The 17,846-nt window shown below is 37.6% G+C and overlaps 3 protein-coding genes across 4 annotated transcripts; 1 reads left to right on the top strand and 2 right to left on the bottom strand.

Moving 5' to 3' along the window:
- Positions 1-594: 594 nt before the first annotated feature.
- LOC113693589 (protein ANTAGONIST OF LIKE HETEROCHROMATIN PROTEIN 1) lies at positions 595-2,493 on the bottom strand. Its single transcript, XM_027212133.2, has one exon. The coding sequence runs from the start codon at positions 2,271-2,273 to the stop codon at positions 777-779; it is 1,497 nt and encodes a 498-aa protein (XP_027067934.1). The 5' UTR covers positions 2,274-2,493; the 3' UTR covers positions 595-776.
- Positions 2,494-10,268: 7,775 nt separating this feature from the next.
- On the top strand, positions 10,269-13,094 carry LOC113692377 (uncharacterized). Of its 2 annotated transcripts, none has more exons than XM_027210774.2 (5): positions 10,269-10,531; positions 11,477-11,657; positions 12,291-12,374; positions 12,580-12,666; positions 12,802-13,094. In XM_027210774.2, the coding sequence occupies exons 1-5, from the start codon at positions 10,487-10,489 to the stop codon at positions 12,894-12,896; spliced, it is 492 nt and encodes a 163-aa protein (XP_027066575.1). In that variant the 5' UTR covers positions 10,269-10,486; the 3' UTR covers positions 12,897-13,094. The 2 variants fall into 2 exon arrangements, with proteins under 2 accessions (XP_027066575.1, XP_027066574.1); XM_027210773.2 differs by having other exon boundaries at positions 12,463-12,666.
- On the bottom strand, positions 13,086-17,327 carry LOC113692376 (U-box domain-containing protein 34). The gene is made up of 9 exons (XM_027210770.2): positions 16,989-17,327; positions 16,768-16,889; positions 16,523-16,644; positions 16,124-16,245; positions 15,759-16,036; positions 15,505-15,606; positions 14,822-15,250; positions 13,556-14,305; positions 13,086-13,466 (listed from the first exon to the last, which is right to left on the bottom strand). Exons 1-9 carry the CDS (start codon positions 17,197-17,199, stop codon positions 13,281-13,283), a joined length of 2,322 nt encoding a protein of 773 aa, XP_027066571.1. The 5' UTR covers positions 17,200-17,327; the 3' UTR covers positions 13,086-13,280.
- Between the last annotated feature and the right edge of the window lie 519 nt (positions 17,328-17,846).

Genomic DNA, 17,846 nt, shown 5'->3' with positions numbered 1-17,846 from the left:
GGACTTTTTTTTTTTAATCATCTTTTTATTATGTTATAATAATTTTTAAAGATAAAATTTAGAAAAATGCAATTCAAACGAGAACCTTTACTGGACCGCCTGCTCTCTGTCTTCCCTAGCAACAGGTTTCGAATTTTTCAGTAGAAAGAGAAACTAGAAGCACGTCACAACTGTTGCTGATAAACAAATCAAAGGATATCCTAACTTCAACTGCTGGTCATTTTCTTTCCTTAATAATAACAAGGACACTTGACTCAAAAAGCGAGTCAGCCTATTTCCTGGTATCCTTACCTAATTACTTTCATCGACGAAGCACAATGACGAAAATCTCCGTTCAGTCAAAACGGCAGAAATTTGTCATCATGCTTGACCGCAAAAAAAGCTAGTTAAGAAGCTAGTTAACTGCAACTCGTATGGTTACGTGCATATAATCAATTTCCCCTGTGGAAGGAACAAATTCTATTCATCCTCAAGGATCAATTTTTCCTGTCTGAACAATAAAAGCATGTGAAATTGGAACTTCGTGCAGTTTATGATCCTGGAAGCGCAGAAGGTAAACTAAGATGATAGGGGAGATGGTTGCAGGGCTAAATATTAATCAATCTCAAAAGAAGCGCAGCCTGATGGGTTCTATTAATTCAAAAGGTAAAAGAAATCGTCTACAAATTTCAAAGAATTACAATGGAATTTTATTCTATAGCATGGCTGAGACAAGAGCCATGAAAAAAAATCAATCTGTGAATAGAAGCGCTAAGAAAAGTTCAGACATCTTCTAACTACAAAAAGGTGGTGCCTGCCAGGTTATGGTGCAACAGCTTGTGTGCAATTTGATCTCTAGCCTGAACTGCATTCATGGACCTCACAGGATTCTCAGGTACCACTTCATCGTCAAACAATTCGAATCTCAGCTCCGGACTCATTCCCTCATCCCTTATTTCACATATGTTATGCAGTACACAGCATGCCCCAAGCAGAATTGGCAAGTCCTGGAGCTTAACTTCTGTCCTCTTCTGCAAGCACCTCCATCGAGCTTTCAATCGCATAAATGCTTCTTTGGCAATATTTTGAACTTCTCCAACCTTCTCATTGAGAGCATGCTGAGTCCAAGTAAGATTCTGCCTTGTGTATGGAACTAGTACCCAATCCATAAGTGGAAATCCTGCATTTCCGACAACCCAAACATCCTTCAAAAGTCCTCTATTTGCTCTCTGGTACAAAGCAGACTGTTCCAAAACCTTATCATCAGTCATTGAACCAGGCCATCCCACACAAATATCAGTAAAAACACCTTTAGGATCAACGACCCCCTGAACCGTAATCGAATAAGACGTCTTCTGATTCCTCTCAGTATGCCTCTTGTTAAAATAAGAGGCAACACTAACCTTAGGAGCTATGATTGGAACATGGCTTGTATAAATCGAACCAGCCACATCTGCTACCCCAGAAATCATTTCAAAACCTCTCTTGACTTCCCTCATATTCTCCTCATTAGGCCACTGCAAAAACTTAGGCATCAAAACATTCCTGATTGCAGAACAAACCTCAAGGACAAGCTTATGACAAGTTGAGATTCCCAATCCAAATCGCTTCGACACCTCCCGGAGAGGCTCCCCCGTAGCCAATCTCCATATACAAACCGCAACCCGTTGGCGAACCGGAATAGCCAAACGCAGCATTGTATCCTTCTTCGTAACAACTGACTCAAGCTCATCACAAATCATATCAAAAGTGGCTTTACTCATCCGAAAAGCTTTCCTGAACTCCTCCTCCGGAAAATCGGGGCTATTACAATGCTCCCACCAAGCTTTTGATCGATCCTTTACCCATAATCTCCTCTGCGAGCTGGTTCCTGCTTCTGGTGCTTCAACTTCAGGCGAACTCCGACGAGCCCTTTTGGATTCGGAGGCAGTACCAATAGCACCCTCTTTCATTTCTCTCATTGGACTTGTACTTGAGGGCGACTGAGAGAAAGAAGCCAGAGATGGAAAGAGAAGGAATTCGTCTTCTTGCTGCTGTTCTTGTTGTTTGTTATCGCTATCAAAAGTCAAGAAAGTGTTAACAAAGTCCTGAATCGAGGAAGAGGTAGGCTCGTGATCGACCCTTTTTCTTTTCTTGGAGAGATTAATGTTACTCTGAGAGGAGGAAGAAGAAGACGTATTGTTGGTAGGAATAGCAATGGGATCCAATTCTTGAAAGAAACTGAATAAGTTAGAAGAGAGGTAATCTTCACTACTACTACCACTATATGGTGACGAGAAAGATGAAATTTCCATAATGGTGTGAAAGCAGTAGTTGATATTTTGTTGAATAAGGATGTGAACACCAAGGATTGTTTGAACTATAAAAAGATTGAGATTGGGGAAGGTCTTATAGAAATGGAGATGATAGGAAGGACGAAGAAGGAAGCGCGTGTGGGTGGGAACACGGAGAGGAAGATTCAGAGGCGATGAGGGTGGGGATGTTTGACGGTGACTCGGACAGTTTGTACGGAGAATTTGGGCAAATATAAGCCTTTTTCTTGGGTTATCGTGACATGGGGAGCGTACGCGGTTCGTTACTCGGAGGTTTTTGTTTTTTATTAGTTTCGGTTGCTGGGCTGGAATGATATCAGGGGGTGCCAGGGAATATATAATAGAATAGAGGCACGTTTGGAAATTAAAGGAAGACTTGTTTCGTATTGGAACTTAGAAGTTTCGTCAAAAGGCGGGCTGGGGTTTCGGTTGGGGAAGAAGGAAAGGGAGGAGAAAGTGTCGAAAGTGCTGGCTATGCTCTCCGACCTGATGGTCTGAAAAAATGAGGGGTTTCAACTGAAAATGGAATTTCTAGGTCTGTAGGTCTATCTCTGTACTTGTCCTTCCTTTTTAGGGCATTGATGGTGGACATGGAAAACAGCAAAAAGGACTGTAACTAACAAAGAAAACTCAAATTGCATACATATAAATTAGGATTGAAAGATACTTGAATCGAGTTTGGACAAGCATGGTGAAATTGTTTGGTCAATTAATCAAGTCAAGTTGAAACAGTATTTTACATTCAGTAAACTTTTAAACTCAGTTTGATATTGACTCAATTAGCAAAAAACTTAAATTTATGGGTAAAAAAATTCAAGTTACTTTAATAAAAACTCGTTTGAAATCAGTTCGATGAAAAAACGTGTTACCAGAAATAATAATAATAACCAACAAGTTAAATTGAACACAATTTCAAGTTTATTAGAATAATTAAATAAACTTAAATATGAAGACGCTCTCAAATCAAACCATGGGACTCAACACAGAGAAAGTTGTTTGGCAAAATGTGATTATGTTGATGTGCAATTCATCAAAATTTTGGGGTTTGGTTGGATTAGTAATACATGTAATTGGGACGTTGCATATATATATATATATATATATATATATATACATACATCTTCATCTTCACCAATCTATTTTTGCTTCCTCAAATATTTTAATTACGCATAAAAAATCACCTCTCCACTCTAAATCCTTTTTTCAATACTACAAACCTCCTTCACATTAAAATAATTTCCCAGATTGAGACTTAGGAATATTGAAATTAACTTGTTGCGAAAACATTTTTCCCACCAGTTCATTTAATTGTCAAATTCCCCAATATCGGATTACGTCACATGTTACCTCACATCTTACGTCACATCTTACGTCACATATTACGTCATGGTTATCTAATTGACAATTTGACTATCGGACCTTCCTATTTTATCATTTTATGTTGCAATCAATAAATAAATCTCTTCAAGTAGTCTTCAGGTAACAACAATGCCAGTTAGCACTTAGCATTCAATGACGTCTCAAAGGCAACTAACTTCCTTTTGGAAAAATGTGACTATGTTGATGTACAATTCATCAAATCTTTTGAGGTTTGGTTGGACTGGTTATACTACATGTAATTGAGGTATTGACTCATTATAAAATGCGAAAAAAGGGGTAGGAAAATTTGAACGCTGACTTCTAGTTCTTGAAACATCAATCTTAACCACCAATGAAAAGGTCATTAACTAGTTGTCACCTCCTACTTACAAATTTTTTTTTTTTTTTATTTTCATTGTTCAAATCTTTGACAACACAATACGAAAAACATTGTTCATCAACTCTTTGATTTCTTACAAGTAGTTTGCAACCATTTGCAACGAGAAAAACTTTGGTGTTTAGCAATTATAAATTATGTTTATCCTGAAATTCATGTCAAATCAACCTTAATAAAGATAAAGGTTATAAGAAAAAGGTAGACCCTAGTCCTCCTATGTGTGAACATTGATGAAGTCTTTATTCATTTTCTAAAACCAAAAGATAAGAAATGTTGGATAATGGCAATTTTCAGTGGAAATTTTCACGGTATACAAGTCCATTGACTCTTATATTCAATTCCGCAGAGTTTTCCTTGTAACTTCTTGTGGATAGAGTATTATTCCAAATAATTACTGTTTGTGAAATAATTACTGTTTCCAAATAATAACTTCTTGTGGAATAATTACTGTAGTACTGTTTGTGATATGATGTATGTGAGATAAAAATGTAGTTGGGAATAAAAAAAAGATGGATTGAGAAATGTGTTTATGATGCAAATGAAAAATTTGCTATCCAAATATAGCCATCAAAAAGTAAAGATATCTAAGCTCCATTTTGATTAGCTATTTTTTAGAATGTTTTTAAACAATTTTACTGCAATAGAGTTTTTAGAGTATATTTTAGCATATTTTTAGAATATATTTTGAAATATTTGAAAGTAGCAGAGTTTTTATAATATATTTTGGAATTTTTTTAAACATTAAAAAAATTTAGACTATCGGACCTTTTCTATTGTGTATTGCGATCAATTAATAAATATCTTCAACAATGCCGGTTAGCGGTCAATGAAATGTCAAAGGCAGGCAATTTCCTTTGGATAATTTGTCAAAGGCAATGATCAACATCCCAATTAACTAAGTACGTGTTTTAATACTCTATCTCATTGATAAATGTTCATAAACACGCGTATAAATTAGTCCCTTTCAACTATTTTGTCCAGTTACGTTATGTGATCGCCAAAATTTGCTTCATTTGAATTTCAGACCGTCCCCAAAAAACTTTGTATACGGCACACTATTGACCTCAATTAGCTATACTATCATGTTGAGCAGAGGCGGAGACGGAATCAGGATTTTTGTTTAGGGGAGGCGAACACCAAATACATGATATTACCAGTTTATCCTACTTTTTTTATTAGCTTTGTTAGGTAATACAAGTATTAAAAAAAGAAACATATTAGATAGTGATACTAATAATGGGGCAACTATATGTATTTTGACTATCTTTTCGCGTATGTTAAATTGATTTGCACGAAAATGAATCTTTTCAACAAAGGCGATCTAAGACTGTAAAATAAAGGGGGAAATTAAGATCAATTGAAAATTTTCCAAAGAAATAAAAAAAAAACTTCAAGTCAAGAGTTAGATTTTAAATGTCGCAACATTGAAGTGAAATTTGTTATTTAGCCAACTTACGCCATACACCTTTACTACATTTTTCTGAAATTAAAATTTCAATTTGGCTAGATGCTAGTTTTTTTTTTTTAATTATAGTTAATTTAGGAAAATGCCTAAATGCAAGGAGCATTGTGAATGTATGTATTTATATGATAAGATAGATGCAGTTTAAATGTGTCAACGTGTGTCCAAAAAAATAGACTTAATACTTTTATAAGATTTACTCTATTTATTATCCATATTCTTTGTTCCTTGATAATTGTATACAAATTCTACCTTCCATATTTACCTTTTTACCTAATTTATCTCATACAATAATTAATTCAAAAAGTTGCAATTGTAGAGAAGGGGGTGGGGGGCAGGGATGGCAATCACCCGTCCCGCGGGGGGCGAATGAGGAGGGGGGCGGGGGAGTGTACCCCCACGCCATCCCCCGCCCCGCCACCCGCTTTAAAAAAATAAATATATATGTATACAATTATATATAATATATAATTTAATTAGTTACAAACTTATGATGATAGTATTATTAGTTATATGGATTATATGATGTCTATTAGTATATATAATATAATTGATATTATTAATTATACTAATAATTATATATGTGTATTAATACAAATTATTAATTGGTTATACTAAATTTACTTATATATTTATACTAAATCCCTAATTACACTTAATACAATAACATTTTTTTCTTAAAAAAAGCACGAACACAATAATGAATTAGTAATTGTATTTGTGCCAAAAGTGAACACTTGACTACTTTAGTTATATTTATTTCATCGTGTTAGATTGTATTCAAATAATTTTTGTTTGATTGTTTTTATAAGTTTCAATTGTAAAATTACAGTGAATAATAATTTGATGATGTATTGATATTTTAGTACTTGATTATTTGCTAAAATTTAACTATAATAAAATAATATAACAAATTTTTATTAACCCTGTGGCAGAAGCGGGACAAGACAGGGACGAGACGGGGGGAGCGGGGGACGGGGGATGGGGCGGGGGGAATTTGTATGTAGCGGAGAGGGGGATGGGGGAGGGGTCCTCCGTTCCAACCCCGCCCCGTCCTCCCCCATCCCCAACCCCGCCCCGTTGCCATTTTGAGAACCCGTAAAATCCTAATTATTTTTTCTAGGGTTTTAGTTCCCTTAATTGCATAAATTTTGCATTTTCTAGTTTAGAAATATTTTTCTGGTAGATTTTATGCGTAATTATAGTTTTTAGTTGATTTTTTCTAGCATTGGTGAGTTTTAGAAAATTAAGAATGTATATTGGACGTGGGACCCACTAGTGCGAAAAGTTCGGAAAAATTCGGCCAATTAGGTTAAATTCCGGATACTGTGTAAAATTTATCGGGTGTTAATAGATAAATAGAGTGTGTGAAATGATTGATGTGAGAGAAGAAAGAAAGGATAGGAATGCATTTAATGAGGTGACAAGTGTCACATTCTCATTGGTTGGACTTTAAGAATTACTATTCACTTTCTTGACTTTTTTGACCAAAGGATTAAATATCTCAAAATTGCCCAAAAATCACCATTTTCTTCTCCATGTTGGCCGGCCCTCCTAGCTCAAGAAGGAAGGAAATTTCTTCAACTTTCAAGCTTCCATTTCACTCAATCTTCCAAGAACAAAAGCCTACACTAGATTCCACTCCATAAAATCTTTCCTTCTAGTGCTAGTAAGTGTCTTAGTGAAGTTTGTTTGAAGGTCTAAGGTGGCCAACATCCCTCTCTCTCTTGATTTCTTGGTAAGTGATGCTTGAACACCCTACTACCTCTAATGATACTTATTTTGTGCTTAATGGTGGCATGAGTGATGGAATATGTGATTTATTTCTTTATTTGAAGTGATATGGCGAAGTTTTCCATTTTATGATGAATTTTCTGGTTCAATATGAATGGGATGTTATGGCCTTGTATGATGAATGGTAATGGTTTAAAATGACTCTAGTGGGTGTGAATTGTTGCTAAATGCAACCAATTTTGGATTTGGAGTGAATTGTGAAAAGTTAGGGTTTGAAAACCCCTAATTCTGTCCGGTTTTGGATCATAGGGTTAAAGGCCGAATTGGACTTTGTTCAAAACATGAAAGTTGTAGGTATTGATGTGTTTGAGGTGCCTGTAAAATTTCAGATCATTTGGATTAGTGTAGAGTGAGATATGACGGAATTACTGTAGCTGTTCTGCTTTGGACAGAATGCGAAATCTGCACTGGTAATTGGCCATTTTGACTGGAATCGGTTTGGATTTTGTTGTTGGTGTCTTCTGATGAAATGTAGCTGGATGTCTTAGCTACCATATGCCTTTGGAATTTCGGCATTTGGACTTGTATGGACTGAGTTATACTGATTACAGTTTTGTGTGATTTACAAACCTGTTTTGGTCATTCTGGTTTAGAATTTGGCATTTTTGACCTAGTTAAGCTAGGAACTGGAGTGAGTGACCTTCTACATTGTTGTAGCCCTGTTTCATAGCTTCGAAACGGTGGGTCTTACACCCCCATCTGATAACCGTAGTGAATTTGACGCCATTACCACATAATAAGGGCAAAACAGTTTTTCTATTCGGGGCTAAGACTAAAGCTATCTCTAATTTCTGGTTTGCTATCATGCTTATTTATGCATATGAAACCCTATTGGGGTTGTGTTCAGCATTGCTATATGACTCGTTATCGAGTCTCATTGTACTTGCTTACGTGTTCTAGGGCGTGACGGTGGTTCACGACATTCTCCTGACGGAAGTGCATGAAATAGCACTTAATTGATTAGTGAGTATACTACTCACTTAAATATTACAATGTGGCTTTGTTATATGTGAAACTGATGCCTTGAAGGCTTATTTGGCTATTGGAAGTGATTGAGGTGAGGGTGTACTTGACCCCCCTCACCCCCTTGTGATTTTATTCATGACTGCTTACTGTTTTACTGAAATACTGCACTTGTTATATGAGATACTGAATTCCATTCATGGAAAAATGATTTGGTGTCGTTTGGACGAATGTCCAACGGCTTTACTGTATCACTGAGCTCAACCCTGTTTGGTAGTCAATTGGATCGAGCCGGCTTTACGTGTTCTAGGGCGTGACGGTGGTTCACGACATTCTCCTGACGGAAGTGCATGAAATAGCACTTAATTGATTAGTGAGTATACTACTCACTTAAATGTTACAATGTGGCTTTGTTATATGTGAAACTGATGCCTTGAAGGCTTATTTGGCTATTGGAAGTGATTGAGGTGAGGGTGTACTTGACCGCCCTCACCCCCTTGTGATTTCATTCATGACTGTTTACTGTTTTACTGAAATACTGCACTTGTTATATGAGATACTGAATTCCATTCATGGAAAAATGATTTGGTGTCGTTTGGACGAATGTCCAACGGCTTTACTGTATCACTGAGCTCAACCCCGTTTGGTAGTCAATTGGATCGAGCCGGCGAGGGCTTGGTCGTGAAAATTGTCATGCCACGGGGACTGTACTAGGGAATCTTGTAGTAATGAGACTCTTGATTCCGGTATACTCGAGTATTACCAAAAGTTACTGATTGGAGTGCGGGCCCGGTTGGGGTATGTTTGGTGGAAGGAATGGGTGAAGTGAGGTCTACGGTTGGTACTCATAAACGTTGACGGAGAGTCAATGAAATTGGATCAAGAATGTAAGCGTGGAAATGGGCTCTTGAGAGCCGTCCGTATCCTTTCACTGATTTGATTTACTTCTTATTTGTATACTTGAACTGAAAGGTTATACTTATGTGATCTTAGTTGCTATTGTGGTAGTAACTCACTGAGCTTTAGCTCACTCCGTTCCATTTGTTTTCCTTACAGGAAAATGATCACTTTTGGAAAGGTTGTACTAGCAAGTTGAGCTCATGTAAATGTATATTTTGAATAGCTCCTTGAGGGTGAAAACCCTAAGTGTTTGGTTTCAACCAATGGTTGGCTTGTAAGTGGCTAGTTGCACATGTATGAACTTTTGGATATTTTGGTATGCCGTTTTGGCTTGTAAATGTTGAATTTTAATGTTTATATATATTTGGTTGGATTTCGGAGCGATACGCATTTCAAACGGAGAAGGAAAAATTTTGGCTACTCTCGGCCTAGTATCTGGATTCTGACGTGGCCGGTACTGTTCATCATCGGCTTCGATTTTTCGTTTTTTTTATTTGTGATTTTGACTTGTTTACACGCGTGGGTATGTTCCGGAGCGTATTAGATCGACGTGAACTGATCCGTAGTCCTGGCGAGAGTTGGGCAGACAGTCCGCTAGCCCCTTTGGTTCGCCTTAGGGGAAAGTGGGGCTGTTACAGCCGTCCCTAAAGGAGATAAAAAGAGAAACATGAAAGATTTTTGAGGTGGTACGTTAAAATATATAGTACAAAATAAAGATTTTAGAAAATTTTTTTAGCCGCCCTCCCCCCACCTATATAAGTCTTTGAGCACAGGAGTTGCATTATTTGTTGCTTATATTCTGATAGAATATTACGATCCGATTCAATCTGGTAAATCTCAAAAATGCATGGAATCATGAACTTGATTTTGGGAATCTTGGCATGGAGGGGGAGGTGAGTTTTTGTACTCCCAAAAAAGGCCAAAAAACAAATAGAAAAACTGTTTTTCTGAAATTTATTACTAACCCGGCAACATGTTTCGACCAGCATTCAAGTATATCGAATTCATATGAAGTTTTGTCGGTTAAAATAAAAAAAGTAAAAACGTCCAACAAATTACGCGAAATTACCACATAATCTTCCCATTCTGCAAATTTGCCTCGAACAAGTGTAGCGTTTGCAATACAATGGGTTATGTGGGTCTCCTTGGCTGGCAATCTTGAACCGCAACTTCAGTCGCAAGCAGTGGCCGACAAGTTCTTAATCGTTTCAACCCAAAAATAAAGGATAAAAGCAGACAGAATCCCAAAGCAGAATACGGCTGTATAAACTGAAGCGCTGCTACGCTCGAGTACTGTCTGATTAGCTCCTCTGCTCTTCAATGGCTTCTCTACTGAACCCACCTCTAACTTTGCCTCAAAAAAAGGTAGTAAAAAATTTCCTGTCAATTTGTTGCCGAAACTGATGGTTAAACATATATATATATATATATATATATATATATATATATATATATATATATATATATATATATATATATAAATTGCAGGAATCTATTGGAAAATTTTTGTTAATTACCATACTTGTTGAGTAAGTTGAGCTGAAATTAGTTGACAATACATGATTGATCACAATCTGCTTTTTTTTTTTTTTCTAAATTTTCTACTTTCGTGTCATTAATTGAACAAGATTGGTGATATTAGAAAGACAAGAAAACCATGACCGGAAAGTTGAGCCGCGTAGTTATGCATATCCATGGGTATACATTTGAAGAATGGTTAATACTCGTTCATTTTTTCTTGTTTATCTGGCCTAAATATATTTTGCTTGCTGGCCCTTCTGCAACTTAATCCAAGTTCATTTGTTGATTTAAACCTTGAAAAAAATGAACTTTCTTCAAATCAGTATACTACGAAAGCTTTTAGGATTCGATAGTTGCTCTTGATGCTTCAATTTTACATTTAGTTTCAAGTGTATAGGGGCATCCTCATGCACCGTTCTTGCAGGACATTGATCTTTACAGCTTTACTGATATTTAGGAGCTATGGATTTAAGAATTATTGCTTCTTAAGTGGCTCTGTTGTCTAGAGGGTTTTTTCCCTTCTTCCCTGAAGTAATTGTGGTTGCAAAACAAGGTGCCAAGAACGCATTATTCTGTTATCAATGTAAAATTTACTAGTCTAGTACACGTCAAAGTAAAGGGGAGATTGCTGCCATTTATTTTTGTTGATTGTGTATCCTTTGGTTGTACTGGATCCTCTAATACATGATTTGTTCTCCCTATAACCTCTCTTTTTTGGCTCCATGGTAGCTGAAAGTTCCTTCAGTTTTAAATTTACTTCTCCCAATGAGTTGGACCTTTATGAGTCAGGTCAATTGCGGAATTGGTGCTGCTGCTGCAACAGTTACACTACCAAACAGAAACTTTCTGCCTACTGTAAGAACTGCTGGAAATCATAGGCCTCATTTGGTGGTAAACGCTAAATCATCTACACAAGCAGATATGCTTGAGAAAGATTCTGTCAGTGTTGAAGGTGTTGATGACAAGAGTGGTAAAACTCCTTTTCTCTTGTGCCTCTGTATGTTATTCGTTGTGGAATAGAATTGTTAGATGAGCCACTATGATATAAGTTAATTAAATTTTGCTGAAAATCCAATTGAAATTAGTTTAGTAATTTCAACTGGATATGGATGCAAATGTATTTGCTTCTGCTGACAATTTTTAACTTACCGAAAATTGAATGATAGAACTTAGCAATCAATGTCAGAAATGTTTAAAAATGAATGCTCTCAAGGATATGGATACAAATGTATTTGCTTTGGCTGACAATTTTTAACTTACTGAAAATCGAATAATAGAACTTAGCAATCAATGTCAGAAATGTTTAAAAATACACTCTAAAAGATAGAGTCAGCAGGGCAAGAGATTAAATTTGATCAATTATCATATTTGAAGTCTTTGGACTTTTTTGTCCTTGATTCAAAGTGTTGGTCTTCCATGGTGGTTACTCCTTCGAACGCGAGATTGTTATTTCGCCATAGTTTTGATCCGTGTATAGGAGAAAAACCTCTGCATTCATGTAATGTACTGTTTATTTCTAACACCATGTCTAATCTTTGATCGAGTATTTTCTAGGCCTGTCACTTGCCACTTTTAACTTAGAATAGCATGTGCTGACATGCAGATTTTGGAGTTGTAAGTATGCATCATGTTGGGATCTTATGTGAGAACCTTGAAAGGTCACTGGACTTTTACCAGAATATACTTGGTAAGTTTCTTACTGCTTAAAGGTAATCTAATGTCTTCCTTTTTCCACATGACAAAGCCAAAGGATTTCTAATATTTATTAAGTTCAGGCCTAAAAATAAATGAGGCACGACCACACGATAAGCTTCCATATAGGGGTGCTTGGTTGTGGGTTGGTTCTGAGATGATACATTTGATGGAGCTTCCAAATCCTGACCCGCTAACAGGCAGGCCCGAACATGGGGGTCGAGATCGGCATACTTGCATAGCAATTCGGGATGTGCCAAAGCTGAAAGCAATTCTGGATAAAGCTGGTATTTAGTTGTGCCCCATTCTCAGCTTCATTTTTTATCACCTTAACATGATCAAACTTTTTCCAATGTAAAGAAATGCTTCTTCTGGAAGCCTGCATTTCTTATTCTGCTGTATGTTTATCAATCAAATTTCAGGTATTGCATACACCCTTAGTCGCTCTGGAAGGCCAGCCATATTTACACGTGATCCAGATGCCAATGCACTAGAATTCACGCAAGTGGAGGCCTGATTCATGTCAACTTCTATGGTTTGAATAAGATGCGTCCAACAGTATACCATTTTGAGGTTTCTTACTTTGTACATAAACAGTGATGGTAAAGTACTAATTAACCACACAAATATTTTCAGAATATCGCAATGTAGACACTGCTTAATTGACAGTCTTAAGTGATTATTGCATGAATGTAGACATTCCATGTTACTATAACCGTTGTTTCTCACATTCATTTAAATATGATGGTGCTGATATCAGGAATATACATTTGCAGTTGCAACTGTTGGCAAAATCTACTAGACAAATATGATATCTATATGAACATAACTCGCTCAGACGTTGGTTCAGTTAAAAATGTAGCTATGAAATTTGATTGCATCTGCATTCATATTCAGTTCCTCAGAATGAGACGCTTGACCTCCACTCTTGAATGGCTGAACGCAGTATATGGTTTGGGGTAAGCATCTTCGTCTGCAGTCTAACCTTCGTTACTGGTGATACATCATGTCTGTCAAGCCATGTTTTAATCGCAATGTGCTCATATGTAAAACCATCTGCTGCAATATGCGGATCATCCATTATTTCCTGAGAGCAAGATGCAAATAAGTGCGCTTTCCCTCCTGAGAATTGCAAATTACTATTCAGATGGCTATTCCATGGATTTGAATGATTACCTGAAGAATTGGGCAGTAATACTGGCTTGGTGCAGGAAAATTGCCACTGCCAGCTTTCCTAGCTACATCAGCAAATCTGGCGAGTCTTTCCAAAACAGGGAGCAACTCTGTTTCAAGATCTGGCCTGTCTCTGCACCTAAGTTTACAGCATTTTAGAGCCATCTGAGCGAGTTCTTTGACTTCAGCCAATGGCCAGTCTGAAATTGATTTATCTAGTGCGGCTGACAATGATCTAGTTTTTATGGCATTTTCAACCTTCAGTATTGCTCTATTAGGACGGCAAGCGGTCAACAGCTGAAGAGCTATGATTCCTAAAGCATACAGATCAGATTTTGGTCTTACCGTGCCAGTCCTTTGATACTCTGGATCCATGTAACAAATGGTACCAGCAAGAATAGAATTTTGGTATTCTGTTACATTATCAGGCACCACCTCCGATATTATTTTTGCCAAGCCCACGTCTCCAATTTTGCTCACATAATTTCTATCTAAGAGTATATTTCCTGGTTTCAGATCCCGATGGACAATAGGCTCTGGTCCTGAATTGTGTAAAAATGCAAGTCCACAGGCCACTTCATAAACAATCCGGAAACGAATAAACCAGGGAAGCGGACCTCGGCCGCTTCCAGGAAGTATATAATCTTCCAGGCTGCCATTTTCCATATATTCATATACCAGGCAACCAATTTCTGGACAGGCTCCAAGAAGTAAAACAATATGAGGGTGACGTAGTAGGCTAAGAACTTCAACCTACATAGAAGGAAGAGGTTATATCAGAAAAGGTTCTAACGATGATACAATTACATTACAGAGTTAAGATGCAGTTGTACTGCCGCAGCTCACAAGTGAGTGCTGCACATAGGCCTTGTTCTCAGGTGCTTTAGATTTTGCAAGATCTGATTATGGAAAGTGATTATAGAGAATAATCAGAATCAAGAAAGCCACTATTTGGTTGATTATAAATTTTAAATTTTTTGGTTATTAAAAATTCTATAACTTGAACACAAAAGCAAACAAGAACATCACAAAAATTGATTATTCAAAATCAAAATCTATAATCAGTTAAAACAATCTAATGAGAACAAGCCCATATTTCGTTAAACAAATCATTCTTAAATAGTAACTCCTACAATAAATGGATGTTTAGTGTTTCTGTTAACGGCTTCCAGTGTGAACAAAACATCTAGCAGATATGTGCTTATTCAAAAATATCTAGTAGCTCAGACTTGAAAGATGGGAAATTATGTAAGAAGAGAAGTAAGCAACCTCTCTCAGAAATTCTTCCTTTTTGTCTGATGCATCAGACTGAAGGACTTTAATGGCCACGGGAGTATGATCAATGCTGCATTTGTAAACTTTTCCATATGCTCCAGAACCTATAACCTTTGCCTCACAGAAGAAACCTGTTGCCTCCTCAATTTCGTCTCTAGTGTACCTTCTGTACCTTTTGTCTTCTGAAAATAGTGCTTCCACAATTTTCTGCTTCTGAGAAAACTCGTTGAGGGCATTAGTTTCTGCTACTTGTCTTTCATTAGCTTCCTTGACACACTGATCCTTTGCCATTTCAATCTCCTTCATGGCCTCCAAATGCTTCTCTCTCTCTCTTGCAGCAACTTTGCGTAAAATCTCCTCTCTTTGTCTTGCAGCATCCACTCTTCTTTCTTCTTCAAGGCATTCAGCAGAAAGCAAGTTGACCTGTGAGAAAGGAATAGATGGTTAATGTTCTGTGAGTGCCAATCAGTTCTACTTGCTCATATCTTAAAAAAAAAAAAGAATCTAACTGATGTCTGTGTGTCCTGCACATTAATAATTAAACCATGAAAACTTTTCACAAATCAGAAGGATTGGAGGACTTTTGAGATATTCTAAGGTCCTTTAATATTTTCCAACTGGATTCTGAACTGAGTAACCTAGGATTTTAAGTCAATGAAAGACAATCAAATTCTTACCTTCTTTTGGACATAAACCAGATCTTCACAGGCTTGATTGTACATGGAAAGAGTGCTGTATAATTCTTGTCGCAGTCGCTCCACTTCAGCATCGACATTTGACTGCATTAACATAGAGCAAAAATTAGCACCAAGTGGGGACTGTTTACATGTTTCATCCAAATTGTCTCAAAAGAGAACCACCAGGGTAATGAACCTTCATCAATGTGCTTGGACGAGCATCCAGCAAAAATAGGCTTATACTACTCTTTTACCTGCTCCGAGGATGTAGAAGGTCGAGAGGAGCGACTCTGAACTGTTTCAAAATCTAAGGTTTTGTCCGCAAGATGAATCTGCTGCAGAAAAGTGGTAGAGTATACTGGATAGGCCTGAATATGAGAGTCTGGACCACCAAAGCCAGAGGTTGATGATAGTTGTGAGTTTTTGTTGGTTCTTGAGTCTGTTGACGAAGAACTGTTCCAAGGCAATTGTTTACTTACTGTCAGAGAATGGTGTTCGCTTTTACTGACCAAAAACTCCTTTGCGCTATCCTCTGAGAAGGGGCAAACAAAGAAGCAATGACTGACATGGAAACAGCCGAAACGAAACATCTGAGATATTGAATGTATTTCGGTAATACCAGTAGCCAACAAGGTTTTTGGTTTATTTTTGATAACCCCACGTCTGGACACCACAAAGACATCACAACTTTCAGGAGCATTTCTTACGAGAACCGATGGCACTACAGAGCTCTTTGGCTTCCTGCACCAATTAATCATTGAGGCGAATGGAGGTTTAGTTAAGTGATGAGGGATATCTAAAACAATTATTAAAGCAAGCAAAGAAGTCAAAATCAATACAAAGGGAAGGAATCCCAAAGGAAAAGGGAAGGACTTGTCGAATCTACTCAAGCCAAAAGAGACTTTTGATTATCACCATAAAATTCAGAGACAAAAGAGGCTAAGAACAGAGACAAAATATTTGAGGTGATAGCATAAAACCAGCAACAACATCATCATGTGATCAAAGGCAAGGTTACCTTCTAAAGCAACCGTATTTGGGAGAGCAGGAACCCACTACCAAAGCTGAAATCCCCACATCTGCTACGTATCTTACAAGTGCAGACGCAGGACTATCCCCCTCAAGCACTACAATTTCCACCTACAGCCAGAGAGAGAGAGAGAGAGAGAGATCATTAAACCTCAATTACTGGTAAAATTCACCAATCTTTGTAACGGAAGAAACAACATGGTTTGGTGGAAACGAAACTTTTATCTCACCCACCCTTCTTCTTTTACACAGTTTCTTGAAAGGTATAAGCATTTGCTTAGACCTTTCTTTCATATCATCTACATATAGTCTCAGTATCTTTGCGTCCACCTCTTCAATTGGTATCCTCTGTCCTGCTGTAGTTGGAGTACAACAAAAACAACGATACCACATCACAATTCATAACAACGGAGACATACTCCTAATAGTAAGAAATTTTAGTTTTGACATCATACAAGGAGTAGGGATTGAAGTAACAGGAGGGATGACATGGACTAGCACAGTAGGTTCGGCTTTCCATATCATCTTCTCAACCGCCCACCGGACTGCACGCCGGCTTCCTTTCCCTCTTGAGCTCTTTACTGCCACTGCCACTGCCACAGCCACCGTCGACGTCTCGGCACCACCGCCACCACCACCACCCCGCTCCTCAGCCTCCCTATTCATTTCTCAGAAGATTCAAGCTTCTCAATTGTTGAAAGCTAATGAAATTGGAAATGGAAGCTTAGTGTTTTTGTTTAATGTGATTAGGATTTGGCATTTAGGACTGGGGTTTCAGACGTCAGAGTCGACTTGGCGTCTGCTTCGCGGACTTTGCCGCGTTGGCCGTTTTGCAGTTTACCTGCAAAAACAAACAAAAAGTGGGCCCCGCGTTTCCTGATCTGACGGTTGTGAGGATTAGGCTAAGATGATCTGACGGGTTTCCTTGTCCACAACAGATTCCCTTCTCGGTAGCTACGTTCAGGGTCAACTATAGTCTATTGTACATTCTCCTGAGTTGCTTCTTTTTTTTATGGGATAATTTCAGAAACCTCCCCTGAGGTTTCTGACACTTTGACTGGCACCCCGTAAGGTTCTCAAAATTTCACTGACCTCCCTTGATAGAAAATTGGACCCCTTTGCTGACATCATGAAGGCCAAAATTACAAATATATCCTATGAAGTTGGGTTTTATTACTGAAGATGGAGTGTATTATTCCCGTTTAATTGGAGAAAAAGGCATCTAAAGTGATTAATCAAGCTTAACTACAATAACACAAACTTGATGGCTAATACATGAATTAAAGCTGGACTAGGGAGTAAGGTGCCATTTT

Source organism: Coffea arabica, chromosome 6c (assembly GCF_036785885.1).
Source record: "Coffea arabica cultivar ET-39 chromosome 6c, Coffea Arabica ET-39 HiFi, whole genome shotgun sequence".
NCBI lineage: Eukaryota > Viridiplantae > Streptophyta > Magnoliopsida > Gentianales > Rubiaceae > Coffea > Coffea arabica.
This window is presented reverse-complemented; position numbering and strand designations above follow the sequence as displayed.